Genomic DNA, 18,829 nt, shown 5'->3' on the forward strand with positions numbered 1-18,829 from the left:
TCTGGTTTATTACAAGTGCCCTGCAGCACTTCTTACCTAATGAGCAGAACAAACTTCTGCTTTTTCCAAGTGCTGCCATAAACCACATTATTTCCTTAGGTAAAAACTTTGGCCAAGATCTCCACAATGTGTGTATCCCAAACTAGATGCTAAAAAACTGATGCATTTTTGAGTCCTGCTTGTGTTGGAAAGCAAAGCCACAGATTTGACCAGTTAACTGTGGGTGTGGATTTACAGTTCAGCTTTCAAAGGCCTGGCCTTTGGCATCTTCCAAGGTGGCACCTGTGCTCTTGAGGCCGAGAGCTCCATGGTCCTGCATCAGGGAGCACAACTGGGGGCTTTAGACAGACCTGCAGGATGCTGCTGCCCAGCTGAGGGACATCTGACCTGCTTCTGAGCAAGTGTGTGAACAGACCCAGGTTCCATCCCACTGTTTCATAGCAGGCAAAATCAGGGTGGTTGTGTTTTTGCCCAGCTGCCTGCACAAGTCTCGTCAGTGCTAATTTCAGCCATGCAGTTTTAATTTGCTGTCGCATGTCTGCCAGAGCATTGCAGGAGGGTGGGAAGGAGGATATTTTCCCTGATGACTGCTGTTGACATTTGCAGAGTAAAAGTGAAGTCAGGCAGTTGTTTGTTGGAGGTTTTGGTGCCTGCAGCAGTTGTGAGCCAGCCGGGATCGCCCAGTGCCTGTCACCCAGCAGGGACATTCCCAGCTGCAGCATGGGGAAAATTGCTCAAGCTGTGTTGCTTTTGAACTTTGTTTTTTAGACCAGGGACGTCAGGGAAACCAAAATGATCAATCTTCCTGTACAATTTGGGGAAGCAAATGAGAAGGGATTGTATTCTTCTTTGCTGCCTCCACAAAAAAAGGAAATAATTCAGGAAATGTTCACATACACAGGCAGGCTCAGGGAAGCAATGACGTGGGAAGGGACTCATGGCTTTGTGTACAGAAGGCATCTTGCAACTTTTGGTATTCACTAATGGCAGCTACTGCAGAAACAAGGCAAAATTTGAGTTTACGGGGGGGTGTGTGAAGGCTGATGATTTTTATTCTGATATTGTATGCCTGAGGTAAGAGCATTAGAATGATGTGTTTGCTGGTGGTCCTGAAAAGTACCTTTTCTCTGGCTGGATCCAGGCTCTGTATCTAACAGCAATGAAAATAACTTCTTTCCTAGAAGGATGGTCTTGAACTTGATTTTCACAAATCACCTGTGTCGTTATTTCAGCAGTCTGCTGTATGCCAGCACCCCAAACCATCACCACTGTGTGCAGGTGAATGGTGGGGACACCTCCCATTGGGAAGGGGGAATTGAGGGGACAAAGAGAGTCTGAGTGAGCTGTGTTGGTAAGAACAGGAGCAGACAGAGAGCAAAGATGATGCCAGCAATAAGCATGAGCCAAGACTGGGGAAAAAATGAGAGAGATTTGAGAAATTTGCAGCATAAAAGATGTAGTGGAAGTTCCTGTGGAGAAGAGGAGGTGAAGCAGAACAGGGAAAGAAGTGGGAGGAGGAGGAGGCACTTCTGTGTTCAGTTAATAGCAACCCCAAAGAGAGTTTTAATTGGAAACCTATTATAATTATCCATGGTTTTCCTCCCATGCATTTCAGGAATGTGTGTGGCAGGTAGTTTTCCTCTTGGCTGGGTTACTGATGCAGAGGGCACTGGGTTTCCAGCCAAGTGGCAGATCCGTGTTTGTGTTTACCAGGCACCGAGCAAACACTTTAATAATGTCATTTGTCGTGGGAGATGACTCTGCAAACTGATTTCAGGTTTTTCTGTAGCAGACGGGGAATGCACTCTGATTCTGCCCTGTCTAAAGCTGCTCATTTTAACTGTTGGAGCATGAGCTGCTGTCACCTGGCAGGAAGACATTGACCCTAGTTGGTGCTAGAGGAGACCTTGACCTCGTTGGTATGACCCATGGAGGCTCCTTCTAAATCCCCCGGGGGACTTTCTAAGTAGGGAAGGGGGTGAATCTGCAGCTTGTACATTCTTTATGTCTGGAAGGATGAAAAACAACCATGAAGGGTTCCTAAAATTTGTTTGAACTTAGTTGTCCTTTACCTCTTTGTGGGATGCCGATGCCACGTGCTGGAGAGCTGCTTTGAATGTTTGGTGCTCCTTCAGAAGCTTCTCTGAGGCACCTTTATGCTTGTTGGCAGGCAGGACTCAGATGTGATGGATGCATCTTTCAAATCCCTTTGGCAATTGAAAACAGAACAAGTGGAAACCAGTGGCCACAACTTTAGTTAAAAGCAGCCTTCTCCTACCTCACAGAAAAACCCTTTGGTTGGTGAAAATGTAGAAATTTGGAGATCGTGAAGGGTTGGGTTAAAGTCAAGGCTTGAGAAGTGGGGTCTGCTGGGAGCACTGTCTCTGTTTTGTCAAATCGCAGAAGGATGGGTTGGAAATGTTCTTCACAGACCACCCAGTCCCACCCCCTGCCTGCCCTTCCACTATCCCAGGTTGCTCCAAGCTGTGTCCAACCTGACCTTGGACACTTCCAGGGATGGGGCAGCCACAGCTTCTCTGGGCAGCCTGTGCCAGCACCTCACCATCCTCAGTCTAAAACATTTCTCCTCAATGTCCAGTCTAACCTGGCCTGTTGCAGTTCAAAACCATTGCCTGGCATGACAGACCCTGGTAAAAAGCCTCTCTCTGTCTTTCATGTCAGCCCCTTTTATAATTGAAAAGCTGCAGTAAGGTCTCCCTGGAGCCTGCTCTTCTCCAGGTTGTACAACCCCAACTCCCTCAGCCTTTCCCTGTGGAAAGCTTTGGTTTTATTGTGTGGGTTTGTTTACCTTGTGAGCACTAAACCCTTAATAAACAGCTCTTACCTGTCAAGGGTCTTCCTTGACTCCGTGCCATCAACTGATTAAATCCCTGTGAAGGGAAGGTGCTGACAGACTCCCCTTGCTGGCTGTGTGCCAGAACTGCTTCCAGATCATTCAAGGACACTGAATGATAGAGGGACATTTCTGTGTGTCCATGTTCATCCTCCCAGAGCGTGGGTGAGGCTGGTGAGTCTTTGGGGCCAGCCTGGGGGGCTCGAGGAGCTGTCAGAGCAATTTCTTCTGTCTCTGTCCAGAACATGGGAGGGAGGATGAACACTTAGCAGGGGTGGCTCTAGCTTGACTTGGTGCACAGCTGGTGAGCACTGATGTAAAAAGCACCCAACTTTTTCTGTCTCTTCTTTTTCACTTGTAGGTTTATTCTTCAGCCTAAAGGAGTGATTCACAATCAGCTCTTAGAAAAACAGAGAATAGCTGAAGAAAAAATTAAGGAGTTAGAGGTAAGTTTTTGGCAAATATGATGAAAGCAAAACATTAAAGGTCTACAGATACTCTTTGCTACATTTCTTTTTACCTGGTAGTTTTGGTGCTGAAGGATTGTTACAGAGAGCCTTACCGCTCTGTAACAGAGATTGTTGTAGGTGTAACAGATTGTTGTACTTGTAACAGAGATTGTACATAGTAACAAGTAACTCAAGGCACTTGGTTCCTTTCCTAGATCTACAAACCAGTAGGGATTGATTGTTGCCTCTGTGCCCTGCTATGAAAATTGGGAGCAAGGCATTCAAATGAGATTAGTAAGAGCAAGGTCTAAAACAAGCAAAAGGATGTTTGTGTGGTTATTTGCAGCAGATAAGTGATGTAAAAATTCACCAGTGCTGTGGGTATTTAGAGGTTACACTGGCTCAGAACAATTGCACAAATTCATGGAAGAGAAATCCATTGAGAATTACCAAATATGTAGAAATGGCATCCTGCTCAGGAAGTCCCTGAGCTAAAAATGTTTGGAGGGTGGGAAACTATGAGGAGGAAGTACCATATAGCCTGCCCCGTCCTTACTCTCTGCCCTTAAGCATCTGCTTGGGGCTGCTGTTGAAGAAGAGCAGATCTGTGGGGAGATGGGACTTTGTTTTGACAGCGTGATCAGAGCACTTCTGTGTTCTTGTGTTTATCTGGTTGGAGTATTCAAGGCACAGAAGGATATCTAGGAAATAAAAAGCAGTGTCTGCGCAAGCTGCAGTGTTCAACCAGGCTATCTGCTGAATCTTGACTATCTTCTCGTGGCTGCGTCTGCAGCTTACAGCTCTTCTGAGAAGAAGTTCAAAATGTACTTTTCCAAGGCTGTTAGTGTGTGGTTTTTTTATAATTCTCCTCAAATATCATTAATACAAACCTCTGTTTCTTGGTCTTTGGGGAATGACAGAGAAAGCAAAGACCAAGTTTGTGCTAAGCTGCCTTTCCCATCTGTTATTGTTTTGGAGAAAGTGGAGACCAGATAAGTAGGGACAAGCAGGAATAGGAAGTCTGTGTTCAAACCCACTCAGACCTGTGCAGTTCTGTCTCTGTTGTCTCCTACTTACACTAAAGCAGAAGTTGAATCTCTATTTTTTTAAATCCCTTCTTAAAATTCAGCCTGCCTGAGAAGCTGTGGAGCAAGCCCATCCCCAGATGTTGTGTTGCCTGGAGTGTTGGCCATGCCAGACATTAAGGGGATTTGTGTTTCTGCCCATGAGAACTCTTTCTGCGCAGGCCAGACAAGTGCTCTGTGGGCAGGCTGTGTGTCTAAGGGGGTGTGCAGGCAAGGCCATAGTCATTTGTATGGTTATGTGGTAAAAGCAGTTGTATCCTTGCTCCTTTGAAGCCATCCCAGATGCCAGTGGCTTTGTGCAAAGACAGCCCTGCAGCTGAGGCTGGAGGAGTTCATGGCAGCACCTCTGGGTTTGGGAGCAGGTGGAATGTGGCTGGCAGCCTGTTTATAAACTGGGGTCCCTTGCTGCCAGCTGTGGTCAGCTTCTTCAGCTGTGCCCTTCAGCTGTGCCATCTGGTTTTCTTCCTGTTCCTGGTGGGGAATTATCTTACCTCCTGAACTTCCCGATCACTGAGTTCAGCAGAATGGGTGGAATTTCCCAAAAATTATAACCTTGCTGTTCTTACACAAAGCCTCAGAATTGGCTGCTTCACAAATGTGTTTTTCTGCTTTGTTGCTGAATCTCTGGTTATGGTCATTGAGTTGAAGTTTCCAGCAACAGTCTCAAAACTGAGACTGTCTCAAAAGGTGGTTGGAGTGGAAAGGTGGCTGCCACATGGGTTGGTTTTTCTTTTTAATCATGAGTAGTAGGGCTCAGAATGCCAACACTTTGAAAAGTTTGTGTTAAGTAAACATTCAGGTCCATCTTTTAAGTGATCTCCTTCCAGCTGGCTGTGGCAGTTTTGTGAAGAAGGTTTCCTTAGGCCTGGGATTCCCCATGGAAGAGGACAAGCACTTAGGCTGACAACTGCTGGAAACTGAGATTTCAGGGGAAATACCTAGGTCCGACTCAGAGAGCACTTATCACAGGAGCAGGGGATTTTGCTGTCCTGAAAACAAGTTGTGACCCAAGCAGGAAAGAATGTGAAACTTTGTGACCTTGTGCTTCCACCACATCGTTGTAAAATAAATATCAAACCAAGAAAGGTTAAACATCTCTCCATTCATTATTAAAACTGCAAGGGTTTTAAAGCTTAGGTTTATATTTTACATTGTTAACTACCTTGTGACTTACTCACATTTCTCACTTGGCACAGCTGAATCAGGCTGGTCAGAGTAAACCCCCAGTACCCGATGGTGTGGCTGATCTCATTACTCACATAGCTGAGCTCGAGGCAATTGTGCTTTGCTATGATGACATTACTGTGAAATGTGTATTTTTTGATACATTCCTGAATCTGAGAAATACTCTCCCCTCTACCTTGGTGCTGTTTACAGAGGAGTTTGCAGAGGAGGGCTGGGTTCACTGCTGAGCTCTTCTGGAAACACATCCAGCTGCATAGCAAGGAGACCTCCAGCTGCCTGTTCCTGAAAATGTGTCTTTAATTTGCTTCAGAGGTGTGAGCTGGTTTTGCTGGCATTCACAGCTGCCAGTGAACTTTGAAAACTGTTTTTGGAAAACTGTGAGGAGTTTTGTCTCTCTTCTCCCTCTGACACTATCCACTGCAGTACATGATTGCAGTCATTCCCTTTCCCTTGCTTCTCTCTCGTGGGTTTCTCTACTGTTAAAGCAGTGCATTGTATTTTTCCAGGCAGCATCACAAAATTGATGGGATGCTGCTGCTTTGAGCTTCCTTGCAGCAAAGACAGCCAGACCTGACCTTGTGAAGGGCTGGGAGAATAAGGCTTGGCTGGGACACACATTATGCTTGGTGAGAGGAGCTGTGTTCTGAAAGCACCAAGGGGTCTGGGTGTGGATGCAGAAGTTGTCTGAAGAAAACCAAAGGTAGCTTTACCCTGTTTGTTGCTAAGTGTTTATATATATATATATATATAAATATAATCATAGAATGGTTTTGGTTGGAAAGGTATGGATGACTTTAAAGGTCATCCAAAGGTTTGGATGACTTTAAAGATCTCTGCCATGGCCAGGGACACCTTCCACTAGATCAGGTCTCTCCAGGTATGGGTAGCCAGAGCTTCTCTGGGCTACCTGTGCCAGGGCTTCACCATCCTCATTTAGTAAAGAATTTCTTTCTAATTTCCAATTTCCCCTCTAAATTTCCTCTCTTTCAGTTTGAACCCATTGTTCCTTGTCCTGTCACTCCAGTTTCTGATGGAGAGTATCTCTCTAGCTTCCCTGTGGGCCCCTTCAGGTCCTGGAAGGTGCTTTGATGTTTCCTTGTCTCCAGGCTGAAGAGCCCCAATGTTCTCAGCCTGCCAACTCCATATGCACCTGTGTGGCTTTCTGAACTTAACAACTTGTATCTAATCCTTTGGAATCCAAACACCCTGCCCAGGCTTGCTGGCACAGTAGCTGTGCCTGCTGGCAGGCTGTGCCAACGGGGCTTACCCAAACCTGCAGAGATTGGTGCCATCAGCTCCCTCACACACTGGCATGGGACACGTCCTGCTTAGCAGGATTGGATTTTTCCAGTCCCGATACTATCAAATTCTTGTTGTGTTTCACGGTACAAGGGGTATGTGTTAAATCTATTTTGAAAGCATTCTAGAGGGATGAGCACAGACTCTTTTTAGCTCAGCAATGTTTGTGCAGTATTAGGAGAAAAACCAAGTAATGTTTTTCTTCCCTTGTTTTTAAGGAAACATGATATGTGAGGGGTGGAACAATGCTTTGTTTCAGGAAATGTTATCCATTTCCATTGTAGCACTAGATGGATTCTGTTTTTAAATGTGGCATTTTAAAAAGAACAAACTCTATGATGTTATAAAGACATGGAAAATTGATTCTTCATTAGGGGTGGAGAAAGTGATTATCACTGTGTGCTTTCTCTGATAATATCTGATAGTCCCCTTCTCTCCTGCTATATTCAGCTTGTTTAGTTGTCAGGCGTTGTCAGACTAAATTGCTAAAAATAACAAATAAGGGGGAGGCTCTGCTGGGCAGCTCCGTCTGCTGTGTGCCACTGAATTTAGCTCCTTCGGGAAAAGGGCAAAAGCAACCTGCAGCTTTCTGGGGGAACTGGATTTTGGTTTTAAACCCTGACCACAACATAGCTGTGTGCTTGTTTCCCAGGCAATTCTTTCACATGCCTGTGGGAGACTGAAAGTTTACTGCTGCCGAGATAAAGGGTTGGTTGGTTTCTTCTCTGGCTGCCTGGAGTAGAAAATATAATCAAGAAAGCTGTACCTAAAGGCTTGATTTCTAATTCAGAAATCCTTCATGTGAGCCCTAAAACACCATGTCCAATTTCCCTATCCCATGCAGAAAATGTCTTTGCTCTCTTTCCTAGTGGAGGAAGGAACACTGTGCACTCAAACACTGCTGTGCTCCATGTTTAAAGCCTCAGGTGATGTTTGCAAAGCTGGTGAAGTTACACAGTGACTGCACTGAAATGCCTTAAGGTGACCACTGACTGTGTTGCCTGAGCACAGTCCTGCTCGTGCTGCAGCTTCCATTTCTCTAATCTGCTTTTTCTGGGAGCTTTAAAATGGCTTTGCTGCAGCCCTGAGGCAGAGTGGCGGTGCCCCTCCTGTGATGAGTTGGCTCTGACAGTTGCCACAGCAATGTTTTCTTCCCCTGTGGGAACAAAGATTTTGGCAGGTGAGGTGTGGCTGGGGAGAAGCGCTGGAGCCTGGGGCAGGTATGGCTGGGATGGACCTGCTCGGTGTGGTCCCAGCCTCCAACGTGCTCCAACTCCCCTTCATTTTTTACTGAAACCCTCAGCATGGAGGCCAATTCTGTGGGTGGCTTTAACGATGTGAAAACAGGTCTCTTGAGATTTGTGGTGCTCTTTGCAGGCCACAAAATGCTCCTCAGAAGGTAACAATTGTTAGGCTGTTCCCAAGTTAGACCAATTTCTTCCAGGGTTTTATGGCGCAGTTCTCATCACATGGTTTGCTTGGGGTAGGCCAGTGCCCAGGAATGTGTGGTGGGCTTTTTAACTAACCAGGGGGAAATAAGGAATGCTCCTGTTTGCTTTGGAGAGGGGAAGCCTCAAGAATAACTCTCTGTGCATTAGCCTGGAGCAGATTCTACTATGGATGAGGGCGCTGTTCCCTCATTCCGTTGCTGGCATGAGCGCACGTACCGGGAGCAGGATTTGAAGCACGTTGTCACTGAAGTTGCCCCTTGTTTCCCTGTGTGTGCACAGCCAAGGTCAGTCCCTCTGCTTGCTGTAGAGGGAGGCAGGACACCTAAGATGGGGACAGGTGGAGCATGGAAGTGAGTTCACCAGGTAGGATTATTAGTATTTGGGCTTGCATGAACATTTTAGGAGGAAGCTATGGGATCTCTACAAATGATGGATGTTAAGGTGAAGATGAACTGCAGAGCCCCTCAGTGGGGACCAGGCCAGGCCAAACCCAGCATCTTGCATGGCTTTGGGTGTCAGAGGCAGCTGTGGGTGTCTGGGCAGGTCCTTCTGGACACAGACATTTGGACTTGGTGACGTTCCTGGGAAATGTGTTTCATCTTGACTCTCTTGGCTGGTGTCATCCATGTCTGAGGCTGTGCCCTCACTGAGGGTTGCTCCTGTGTTTCAGGCTGCAAAGCTGCAGGCTTAGTTTGCTTTTTGAGGACATGGGTGGTCCAGCTGCCTGCCTGTCAGCTGTGGAGCATCCACAGGCACTCCCATGGGAGAGCAGAGCACAGCTTGCATGGGCAGGGCTGTTACCAGTGGTCTGCCCTCCATGAGAGCCTTGTTTTGAAGAAGGGAATATCCAAAGCTCATTTTTTTTCCCCTATAGGTCTGGCTGTCTTACAGGGAGGAGAATCTGTGTTCTCATTCGTGATTTTTGAAATGAAAGATACTCTGAGCAAGGAGAAAAATAGGCTTCAAAATGACAAAACACTGAGGAGGTTGAGAGTGTAATGGACACAGAGCTAATGCTGCCAGCACAAAATCCTGTTTTGTGGAGAGGCCCTCTGACATTGCACTGGGGCCACACAATTTAAGGTAAATACTGCAGGAATTGGGGCATAGCTAATGCTTCTCTAATTCTTTCTGTTCCCCAAACTGACTCTGCTGATGGTTACATGAAGAACAGGCCTTCACAGCTGTGAGGAATCATTCACTTCACTTGCTTTTTAATGTTTAAAGCCTCAAGGTCTGTCTTGTTTCTCAAAAATGAGGGTGGCAAAAGGATTGTATTCTTACAGCTGAACTTCATGGGTGTTTCTCTGTTGTGTGACTGTCACCTTTCATTGCAGACAGATGGAAATCAGCTGTGTGCAGCCAGCACCTGGCAGATTTTAAAGGCAGCAAGCGTTCCTCAGTATCTGCAGGGAAGGAGGTGGATCTGTTTAAAAGCTGGCTCTTAGTCCTGTGTTAAATTTGTTAGATAAAGATCAAATAACAGTATGTTCTGCTTTGAAAATTGTGTAAGAAGCTTGTCATGTGTTAAATAGTGCACAAGTCACTGGTTGCAAAACATGATGTTGGAATCTTATAGGCACAGGGAAAGAAATTCTCACATTTCAAAGGGGAAAGGGGATTCCCAGCTCTCTGGAGGGGTCATCTGCCACCTTAGGCCTGGGATGGCTTATAAAAACTAATGTCTCACCACATTTTTGTGAAAATGGTTGTGGGTAATGCTGATTTGAGTGCAATGACATGTATTTATATCATCACATATGTGTGGGTATGCAGTGGCAAGGCTGGATCTCTCATTTGGAGCAATCGTTCACTGCAAGAAGCTTTCAAACTCCCAGATTTTTGCAAGCAGTTGTTTAATTAGTAATTCTTTGTTAGTCTTCCCTGTACTGCAGACTGCAAAGTAAGCACGCAAACCAGCTGAGAGGGCAAAGGCTTTATGAAGGAAGAATTGGAATTTGATGAATTTGCTTTCACTCTTCCTACCTTTATTTTTGGGTGGATATTTGTAGATTTTAAGAGCAAGTGGATAATTAATGTGGGGGTTGTTTGTTTCCTTTTAAGTCCTTCAGGCTACTTATAGACAGGCTTTCAAAATAAAGGCATCTCAGAACATTGTTATGGTTTTTTTTGGGGAGTGGGGATTACTCTTGATTAAAAAAACCCAACAACCTAACAGAGAAAACTTTTCAAGCAACTCCTGCCAGTCCACTCACATTCCTTTGTAATTCAGAGGAAAGTGAAACACACTATGCATTAATAAAAACCCACTTCTGCTGCTTTGTCTAAATGGTTTTGTCCATCCAGGAACCTATATTACTCATCTGAGCCTGAAAACATGGCTTGTTTCCTCTCATTAGCATTAAGCTGCCTTTATGGTTACACTGAAATCATTTTAACACCAAGTTGGTTGGTAAGTCTTTCATTTTAGAGTAGGGTCTTATTCATTGTCAAAGCTCTCCTTTGTGCTTATGGCTGCAGAAGTATCCAAAGCAACGAGCTGAGCTGAATGTGGGTCCCTCTCCAAATTCCTTATTGCATGAGTAATAATTAGTCACAAACCCAGCACTGCTGTCCTTCCCTTAGTCACCAGGCCCCTGCAGTGGCTCCTGGCTGCCTTTGTGCCAAGCAGCTCTGGGGGGGGGGATTATCTGTGCCTGATAAACGTTCAGCCTGCTTCCATCTCCTCCTCCATCTCGCCTGGGGAGAACAGGAAACGATTATTTGGAAAGCGTGCTCCTGCCTGTTGGAGCCCTGACCCAGCCCTGAGTCAGCTGTACAAAGCCACACCTTGCTCCCAGGTATGCAGGGCAGCCCTCACCGTCATGCTTCCTGCTGTCCCCACTGCTGGGTCACCCCTGCTCTGTCCCTAATGCCTTGGTGGTGGCATGTGGCTGCTCTGAGCCCAGGGCTGTCTGAACTTGGGGGGGATGCTGCCTAGGTGGGAGTTGACACCATCTTTTTGATGCTGATTTGTCTTTGAAATTTATGGAAATGATTTTTCTTTTAAAGTGGCCTTTCTTGGCCAGGACTGCAGGAGCTGAAAGGTGTGGTATGGTTTTGCAAAAGTCCTACTGCCAGGAGGGATCCTGATGAGCCATACCAGCTCTGCAGGACCACAGAAACTGAGGCACTGGGATGGGGAACTTACCACGTTTTGCAAGAGGCAGTTTGGTGAGGGACGCTTCCGCTGAAACAGAACGGGGGGGGTTTCAGGATCTGAGTGAGTTTCCCCTCCCCAAGTTCTCTGTTTGACCTGACGCTGCTGTCATAGCCTGGTTAGGGTGCAGTATCCAGCCTGGAGCAGTGTACTCCTGGAAACTGCTCTGAATGGGGAATTGTGCCAGGAAGGGGTGTCCCTAAAGGAATCCTTTGGGTTGATAATACATTTCTGCTGCCACCTACTGAAAGGTTCTCATCAACTTGCTTTTGTAGTAGTTCACATCAGGCTAGGGTGCAGGAGTTCACTGGAATAATCCATCATTTCCCACTCACCAAGAGCAGCTGTCTCCATCTCTGGAAAGTGCTGTCCTGTGGCTCAGACAGTGGGTCCATGTGAAGTGCTGCTGCCACGAGGCTGGGGTTGGGCAGAAAGGCTGGTAGTTAGCCTGGCTCTCTGCCCCTTACCTTGCCCCTTCTTCTCTTGAAGGCAAGAAGAACAGAAGTTAATAGGGTTTTTCCAGCTTAGATTTTTCAGAGTATGCTCCTCGAGGTGCTTCAGTAATGGTGGGGAAGCTCAGCTGGCTGTGCTGCAGTCGGATCAGTACACCATGATGGTGGGTTTGCACCAGCAGTTCTTTAGGCAGGTGCTTGTAAGGATTCTCTTGAGTTGGAAATGTAGTTGTATGCTTGATGTTTTCTCTTCTACACTCTAACCCAGATAGTGCTGTGGGTCCCCTTTACCTTGTGGAAGGAAGAGATGATGAAAACCACCAGGGTCTGGAATCATCACTTCCCTTTGGTATATGGCATCACACTTCTGTCAGCAGCTGTCGTCAGAAACCAGCTGGTCTCCCTTCCTATTCCAGGCCATTCATTCTTGAGCAAACTCTGGGCAACTTCCTGAGGCAATAACTGCTTGGAAAGTCTTGAAGTGTATCTAAATATTTGGTGGTTGCTGTAGAGTAGTAATTCCCAGTGTGTACATGTGCCACAGTGTTCAGCTGGGTGAGGACCAGTGCTGGGTGGACCCATCAGGGCGTAGGGCTGCCTGCAGACCTACCCCACCCCCTTGCTGGTGTCCACTATTTCAGCTTCTCCTGGAGCAGGAGCAGCTGGGTGCTGTTCAGCAGGTTCACCTCCTTCCTGTTCAGGGGTTCAGAGTGAAATCCCATAAACAGAGCACGTGTCTTCAGCACATCATCTTCCATGTGCTTACTCTGACCAAAATGTTTGCCTTCCCCAGGGTGTGCATGCCAGGGCTTGGAGTGCTGCTCTCCACGGGGAGTTTGGGCACTGCCAACCCCTGAACAGCAGTGGTGGCCCCAAGAGTGAGGGCAGCTCAGGCTGGTGCTGTCTGGCCCCCAGTGCACAGGCAGCACAGTTTGCCATCCTCCCAGGGAAGATCCTTCTCCAATCAACCATGTGCTCCCAACTCCAGCTCAGGATCTGCTGATCAGTTTCCCACAGAGCCCTCAGGCAATGCCAAAAATGGTTTGGGTTAACTTTGGGGGATACAGAAGCTCTTGGCTAGCCACAAGGTTGCTGAGGTGTCACAGGATGAGCTGTCTCAGGGCTCCTGTTTGAGGCACTGCATCATGCCTGAAGACTGCAGTGCTCCTCAATGGAAGCCTTCTGAGTGTGAGAGTGGGATGCCAGAATCTGGTGGCTGGTAGCCAAGCATGCTGAGAGCCTTGGGAAGGGAGATATTCTCTGGGAAGGGACCTGCCAGCTTGTTTTGTCCTCACAAGTTGGGTGTCAAACAAGTTCATAGAAAAACACTATTATGTTTTTAAAAAAACAAAAAGGGGGCAAAAAAGAACAGGCTGAAATGAATAGGCATGTTCCAATACTAGATCCTAAAATTTCCATGGAAACATTTTTGTTTGGGCTTAAGCAAATCTGTGTTTGCAGGTCAGAGGTTGAAGCTTTCTTTCATTTGCAGAGGTGACGTGAGAGGAGTGGAATTTGAAGAGCAAAAGTCGATGTTGAATGATAAACCATGACTTGACACAGGAAACTCACCTGTGAGGGGGAGGGTATGGCAGCATGGATAGGCAGGGATGCTGTGTCTGTTGTCTCTGGGAGCACAGGGCTGTTTGGGCTCTTGGGGTGGGTAACAATGCTGTCCCCTGTTCCACGGAGCCACCGGCTAGAGCCAAGGCCCTGCCACACGCGGGGCTGGCAGCGGCCAAGCCGCTCTCCCTGAAGGCAGAGGAGTCTGAATCACAGTACTGGGGGGAAGACAGTGCTTTGATCATCAAAAGCCCATCCAAGAAAAGCTGATTAATAGTTTTCTCTTGCCGTGGAATCTGTGGATGCTGGCTCTTTAATCTGTCAGGAATGCCAGGTCCGGGTGCGTCATCCTGAGGAGCTCGGGCCTCTCCAGCAGCAGCAGCGTGATGCAATGGGAGCGGAGGTGGAGGCTGGAGCAGGAGGTGACTCCTGCCGTGTCAAAAGGCCACGGGCCACTTCTGTTAACCACAGCTCCTTTTCTTCTTTGGGGTGTGAGCTGGAATTGTATTTGTATTCGATCGAGTCTTTCCACAGCTGCTGCCAAAAGCAAACAGCGCGGAGCTGGTCGGGGAGCAGGCACTGCTCCGATGGGGAGCGAAGGGCAGGAGAGGGCTGAGGAACTGGGTGGTGCCAGGGTGAGTCCTCTGATGTTGTTTGGCTGCAGCCACCCGTGCCAGGGCACAGCTGGGCACGCCAGCGCACCTCAGTCAGGAGCGTGCACAGCGAGGGCTGGCTCGTGGTGCTGCCTGCGCTGCCCCAGGCTGCGGCCAGCCGAGCTGGTGCTTCCAGGAGTCTGCACTTCCTACACCAGCTGCCACAGAGGCAGCCAGGGCTGATGGAACCCCAAAGCCATCGCCTGCAGCCCCCCACAGGTGTCTTGGCAGTGGCATTGCATCCCACCAGGCCCATGGCACATCAGTGCCCTGCCCTCCCTTCTCCTCCTGGGGCTGGCGGTGCCTTCCCTGCCAGGCCCTGCAGCTCTGCCTGTGGAGCTGTCAGCTGGACAGGCACCATTCCTCTGGGAAGGGTTCATGGCAGATGGATGTGCATTGCCTGTCAGATGGGGCTGCCTGAGTGGTCAGTCCCATTTTGGGTGCACCTCCAGCTGTGGGAGATGGTGTTTTTAGTCCCTGTAGCTGCACTGAACCACACACACCCTTTGCCCTGCACGCCTTTTTTAGGAAGGCTGCAGGAAGCCTTGGAGGTGAAAAAGGCTTCTGAGAGCTGGCAGAGAAGAATATTGGTGGCCAGATTGGTGATACATCTATACCCAGGGGTAGGAGAGGTGCAAACTCCAGTTTCTGAGCCCCCAGGATGTGCTGGGAGGCCCAGCTGGTGGCATTGGCTCTGCTGCCCAAGCAGGGATCTTCTTGCCCTCCATCCTGGTGCCAGACAGCTATTAGTATGGCAGTTCTGTTTCCAGAAAGCAGATTTAGGTGAGAACACTTCCTTTGGGGCTAGTTTTGAGACAGATCATCAGGGCTGTGGTTTGTCTTGTTCCCAAGTGCTGCAGCCCTTCCTGCCTGGGGAAGGAACTGTTGTTGGGAGTGGTATTAGCTTAAAGGAATTAGGAAACCAGGCTGGGAGGCATTGGCTGCACTGGCTTTTGGGGCCATCCTGTGTGGGTTTGCACCCTGTCAGTGTTCTGCAGGTGGCCCAGACCTCGCTGGGCTGTGGCAGTGGCCGTGTGTTGGTCTCATGTCCCAGTGCAGGTGGCAGAGCCCTTTCTGTGTGGGGCAGAAGGGGGATCAGGGGGCTGTCACCACAGAGGAGAGAGTGGATGAGAACTGGTGGGTGGCCTGTGGCAGGAAGAAATGAGGGTGCAGGAACATGTCCTGGGCTGGATCATGTCAGTTTTGGAAGCGTGCTGTCCACCTGGAATCCTGTAGCTGCAAATCCTGCTCCATTCCCACACACCCTCTCCCGTGCAGCCTCCATCTCCCCTTCCTTGCTCTGTGGGGGAGAAGATTCTCCAGTGCTGACGGGACCTGCAGCCCTGGGTCATCCCTCCCTGTGTGAGTGAGCTGTGCCTGGGTCATGGGAACACACTGGCCTTTCTGTGGCAGCGGGGGGGCTGCCAGGGCCTGCCAGTCTTGGTCAGAGGCTGTTCCTCTGAAATAAGTTTCAGTAACACCCCACAAGAGAGTTTTGTAGAATAATTCTCTAGCAAGTGTCTGTGGGAGTTGTGAACCAGGAGGAGGAACCAGCCCCTTGCTGCAGTTGGAGCCCTTGGCTGACACACCAGCTGCTTCCTGTCGTGCCCTCCGCGTTTCCTTGTCACTGCCTTGCCACGCTCCTGGTGACACTGCAGGGGGACAGCAGCACACCAGGGGCACTGCCAAGCCTCCTGTGGAGCCTGGCCCTGCTTGGCAGCCAGAAGCTGGGGCTTTTCTAGGAGCTCAGTGTCATGTGGCAACTTCCCCCTGCTGCCTTCTCAAAGCCTCTCTCCTTTCTCTGTTCTTCCCTGGAGCTCTGTGGCTCAGGCAATGGCATCTGGGGCTGGTTTGGGCACCCACCTTACCTGTCCGGGGGCCCACAGGAGCAGGGGGAGGGTGGGGGCAGTTCAGGGCACTGGTGTGGGGAGGGAGTAGGAGCTCTGGGTCAGCAGCTCGCAGGTCATGCAGCCACCAAAGCCAGTGGTGCAGGGTCAGCGTGCTGCCATGTCCCCTTGGGCTGCTGCCATGTCCCCTTGGGCTGCTGCCATGTCCCCTTGGGCTGCTGCTGTGCCCCCTTGGGCTACTGCTGTGCCCCCTTGGGCTCCTGACTGGTGAGCACTGGAGCTACAGCTGTAGGAGTGAAACCAGAGGCTTCAGAGAGCAGCAGCCACCTTTGGTTTCATGAGAGACCAAAACCAGCAGCGCAGTTTTGACGTTGCCCTGGGAATTCCCACAGGCTGCACTTGCCATGGCACAGGTAGCAGAGGATGATCTCCTGGAGCAGCAAACACGTTTTCCCAGGGGAATGCATCAGCTGGTGCACAGCAGCCACAGGCTGGCCCAAACCAGGGCTCAGAGGACATAGGGTTAACTCGGGCTGTGAGTGCAAATGAGCTGGAAGCTGGAGGTGGGGTTGGGGATGCAGGGTGGTGTTCAGGGAACAGATCCCACCAGCCTGGCAGGTCTGGCTGGACCGGAACAGCCTCCAGCATGACTTCAGAGCTGTGCTCTGGTGTCTCGGGCTCGGTGTGAGTAGGCAGAGCGTGTGTCAGCCGCTCGCTCGGCGCGGCTCCCTGGGAGAGACGGAGTTTCCTGTCTAGACCCCGGTAATGGCAGTGAGGAGGGGTTTGCAGCAGCCTCCTGCCCCTGCTCTGATGATGACTGAAGCAGAGCCCGGGCTGCAGTTCCCCCTTCCTGGGGAACAAACACCTCGCTTCTGCCACGTGTCTCAGAAAATGTGGCGCCCGTCTGTGTTCCGGGCTGTGGGCTGGAGTGGGAGCCAGCCCCAGCTCCTTGCCTGGCTGCAGGACAGCTCAGGGTGTTTGCAGCCCCTGGCTGTGGGTGCAGGGCTCCCCTTGATGCTCAAAGGATGCTCCTGGAGCCAGAGATGGGACTCTGGAAACTGCTCCTAGGAGGGAGTAAAAGTGCTGGGACCAGCCCAGATTCTTGTGCCTCGGAAGTTAGGTGACCAAGGAGAGTGATTGAGGTGAAGAAAAATTCCCTGAATCCTGCCCTACCTGGGACTGCAGGTGCTGCCTAAGTGCAGAAATGGCCTTAAACCCAGGCCCTTTGCCCCGGGGAGTGCAGAGCATGTCACTGTGCAGGGGTGGGCAGTGTGGGTCCCCGTGTGGGCCATGTGGGTGCTCCTCTGCTGTGTCAGTGTCACTTGTCCTCGTGGAGATGGGACACACATGGGCACCAGCAAGGCTTCCTGATGGGATGTCTGAAATTCTCTTGGGCTCTCCCAGTGCTGCTGGACAGCGTGTCTGTGGAGAGCTGCTCTCTGGAGCTGTCTCCTCCTGCCTGGTGGGAGCAGGAGACAGGGGTAGGAGGGCAGGACCATTTCATGTGCTAATTAATTGGTGTTAAGAAAAAGCTTTAGTTAAAAAATGACCCCCTAGAAGTCAGCTCTGCTGCTGCCACCCTCCTCTGGTCAGCAGAGCGAGGTGAAGCCTTGAGCCACAAGGGTTTTTTGGGCCTGTGTCCTCTTGCTGCCCTCAGACTCAGTTCCCTATGTGGGAAATCCCTCGATGTCTGTGCGGCAGTGTGGGGACAGCGCGGCGGTGACAGAGTCCTGCTCGTGTGTCACTGAGTCACTGGCAGTGGGAACCTGTGGCTGCTCTTCTCCCTGTGGTTTCCTCAAAAGCAGTTCCTGTAAGTGAAAGAGACCCCACGTGCCTGGGAGCAGGGAGAGGGACAAGGAGCCCTGGGCCATAACCCTGGCCCTGGCTGTCAGGAGCAGCCTTGAGGATTTAGATACAAACCCTTCAGCCTTTAGAAGCAGGACTGGGAGAGATGTCCTCATGGCAGGGCCATTCCAGCTGTGTGCAGCTGTGCCACAGCAGGGGGACAGAGGGGCAGTGCTGGCAGCAGGACTGCTCCATGGGCTCAAGGATTTTCAGCATTACAGGTCCCATGGGCTCACAGAAGTCAGGGTGAGGCTCTCAGGGCAGCAGCAGTTCTTGCCCTTCACCTGTCCTTGGTTTGGGTGGGCTTTGGGGGCACTGCTGTACTGGAGACTGGCAGAGCCTCTGGCAGGATGCTCTGGGGGGAGGCCTGGACTTCTTGAATTTAATGCCAACCCTGCCAGTGCTCAGTGGGAGCTGGCATGGCCCAGGGCAGGGCTTTACATGGGCAGCACGGGAGCCTGAGCTCACAGCAACGCTGGAGGAGACTGTTGTGTCTGTTGTTTGGAAACCCAGAGAAAATAGTCAAAAGAGCCAAGTGCTGATTTTTCCAGCCACAGAGGAGCACCCAGACCAGCAGGAAAAACGCTGCACACTGAATTCCTATCTGGGGATGCACGGCTTGGGGCTGCTTCCCTGCCAAGCCCAGCCTAATTACAGATGATTAAGGAAACACGTACTTGGTGACGATGCCAGGGAATTGCTGATAGAAAGGAGGATATAGGGTTAGAAAATGGCCCAACTGGGAAAAAGAACCTTTTGTGCAGAAGGAAGGGGTTTTGCTGTGTCTCCATAAGGAGGCTTAGCATGTCAGTCCCTCTCTAGGCTCCAAGAGTTACAGGATCTGATTTGATTTCCTTCCTTGCTGAGGTTCATGGCTCTCACTTTTTGCAGCTCTGAGGTTTCAGGGGGGAACAAAATGCAGTCTGTGTAGACATTGCCCTGTGCCTCTGGGAGTGAGTAACTGCTGTCCCCACATGGGACACCTG

The 18,829-nt window shown here is 49.9% G+C and overlaps 1 protein-coding gene across 1 annotated transcript in view; it reads left to right on the forward strand.

Annotated features, from left to right (window-relative positions):
- Nucleotides 1–18,829, forward strand: part of PFDN1 (prefoldin subunit 1) — a 31,268-nt gene that overhangs the window by 12,176 nt on the left and 263 nt on the right. The window contains exon 3 of the mRNA XM_030957322.1: nt 3,216–3,300. Coding sequence (XP_030813182.1) covers nt 3,216–3,300 — 85 coding nt within the window. The remainder of the gene's footprint in view (nt 1–3,215; nt 3,301–18,829) is intronic.

Source organism: Camarhynchus parvulus, chromosome 13 (assembly GCF_901933205.1).
Source record: "Camarhynchus parvulus chromosome 13, STF_HiC, whole genome shotgun sequence".
Lineage (NCBI taxonomy): Eukaryota > Metazoa > Chordata > Aves > Passeriformes > Thraupidae > Camarhynchus > Camarhynchus parvulus.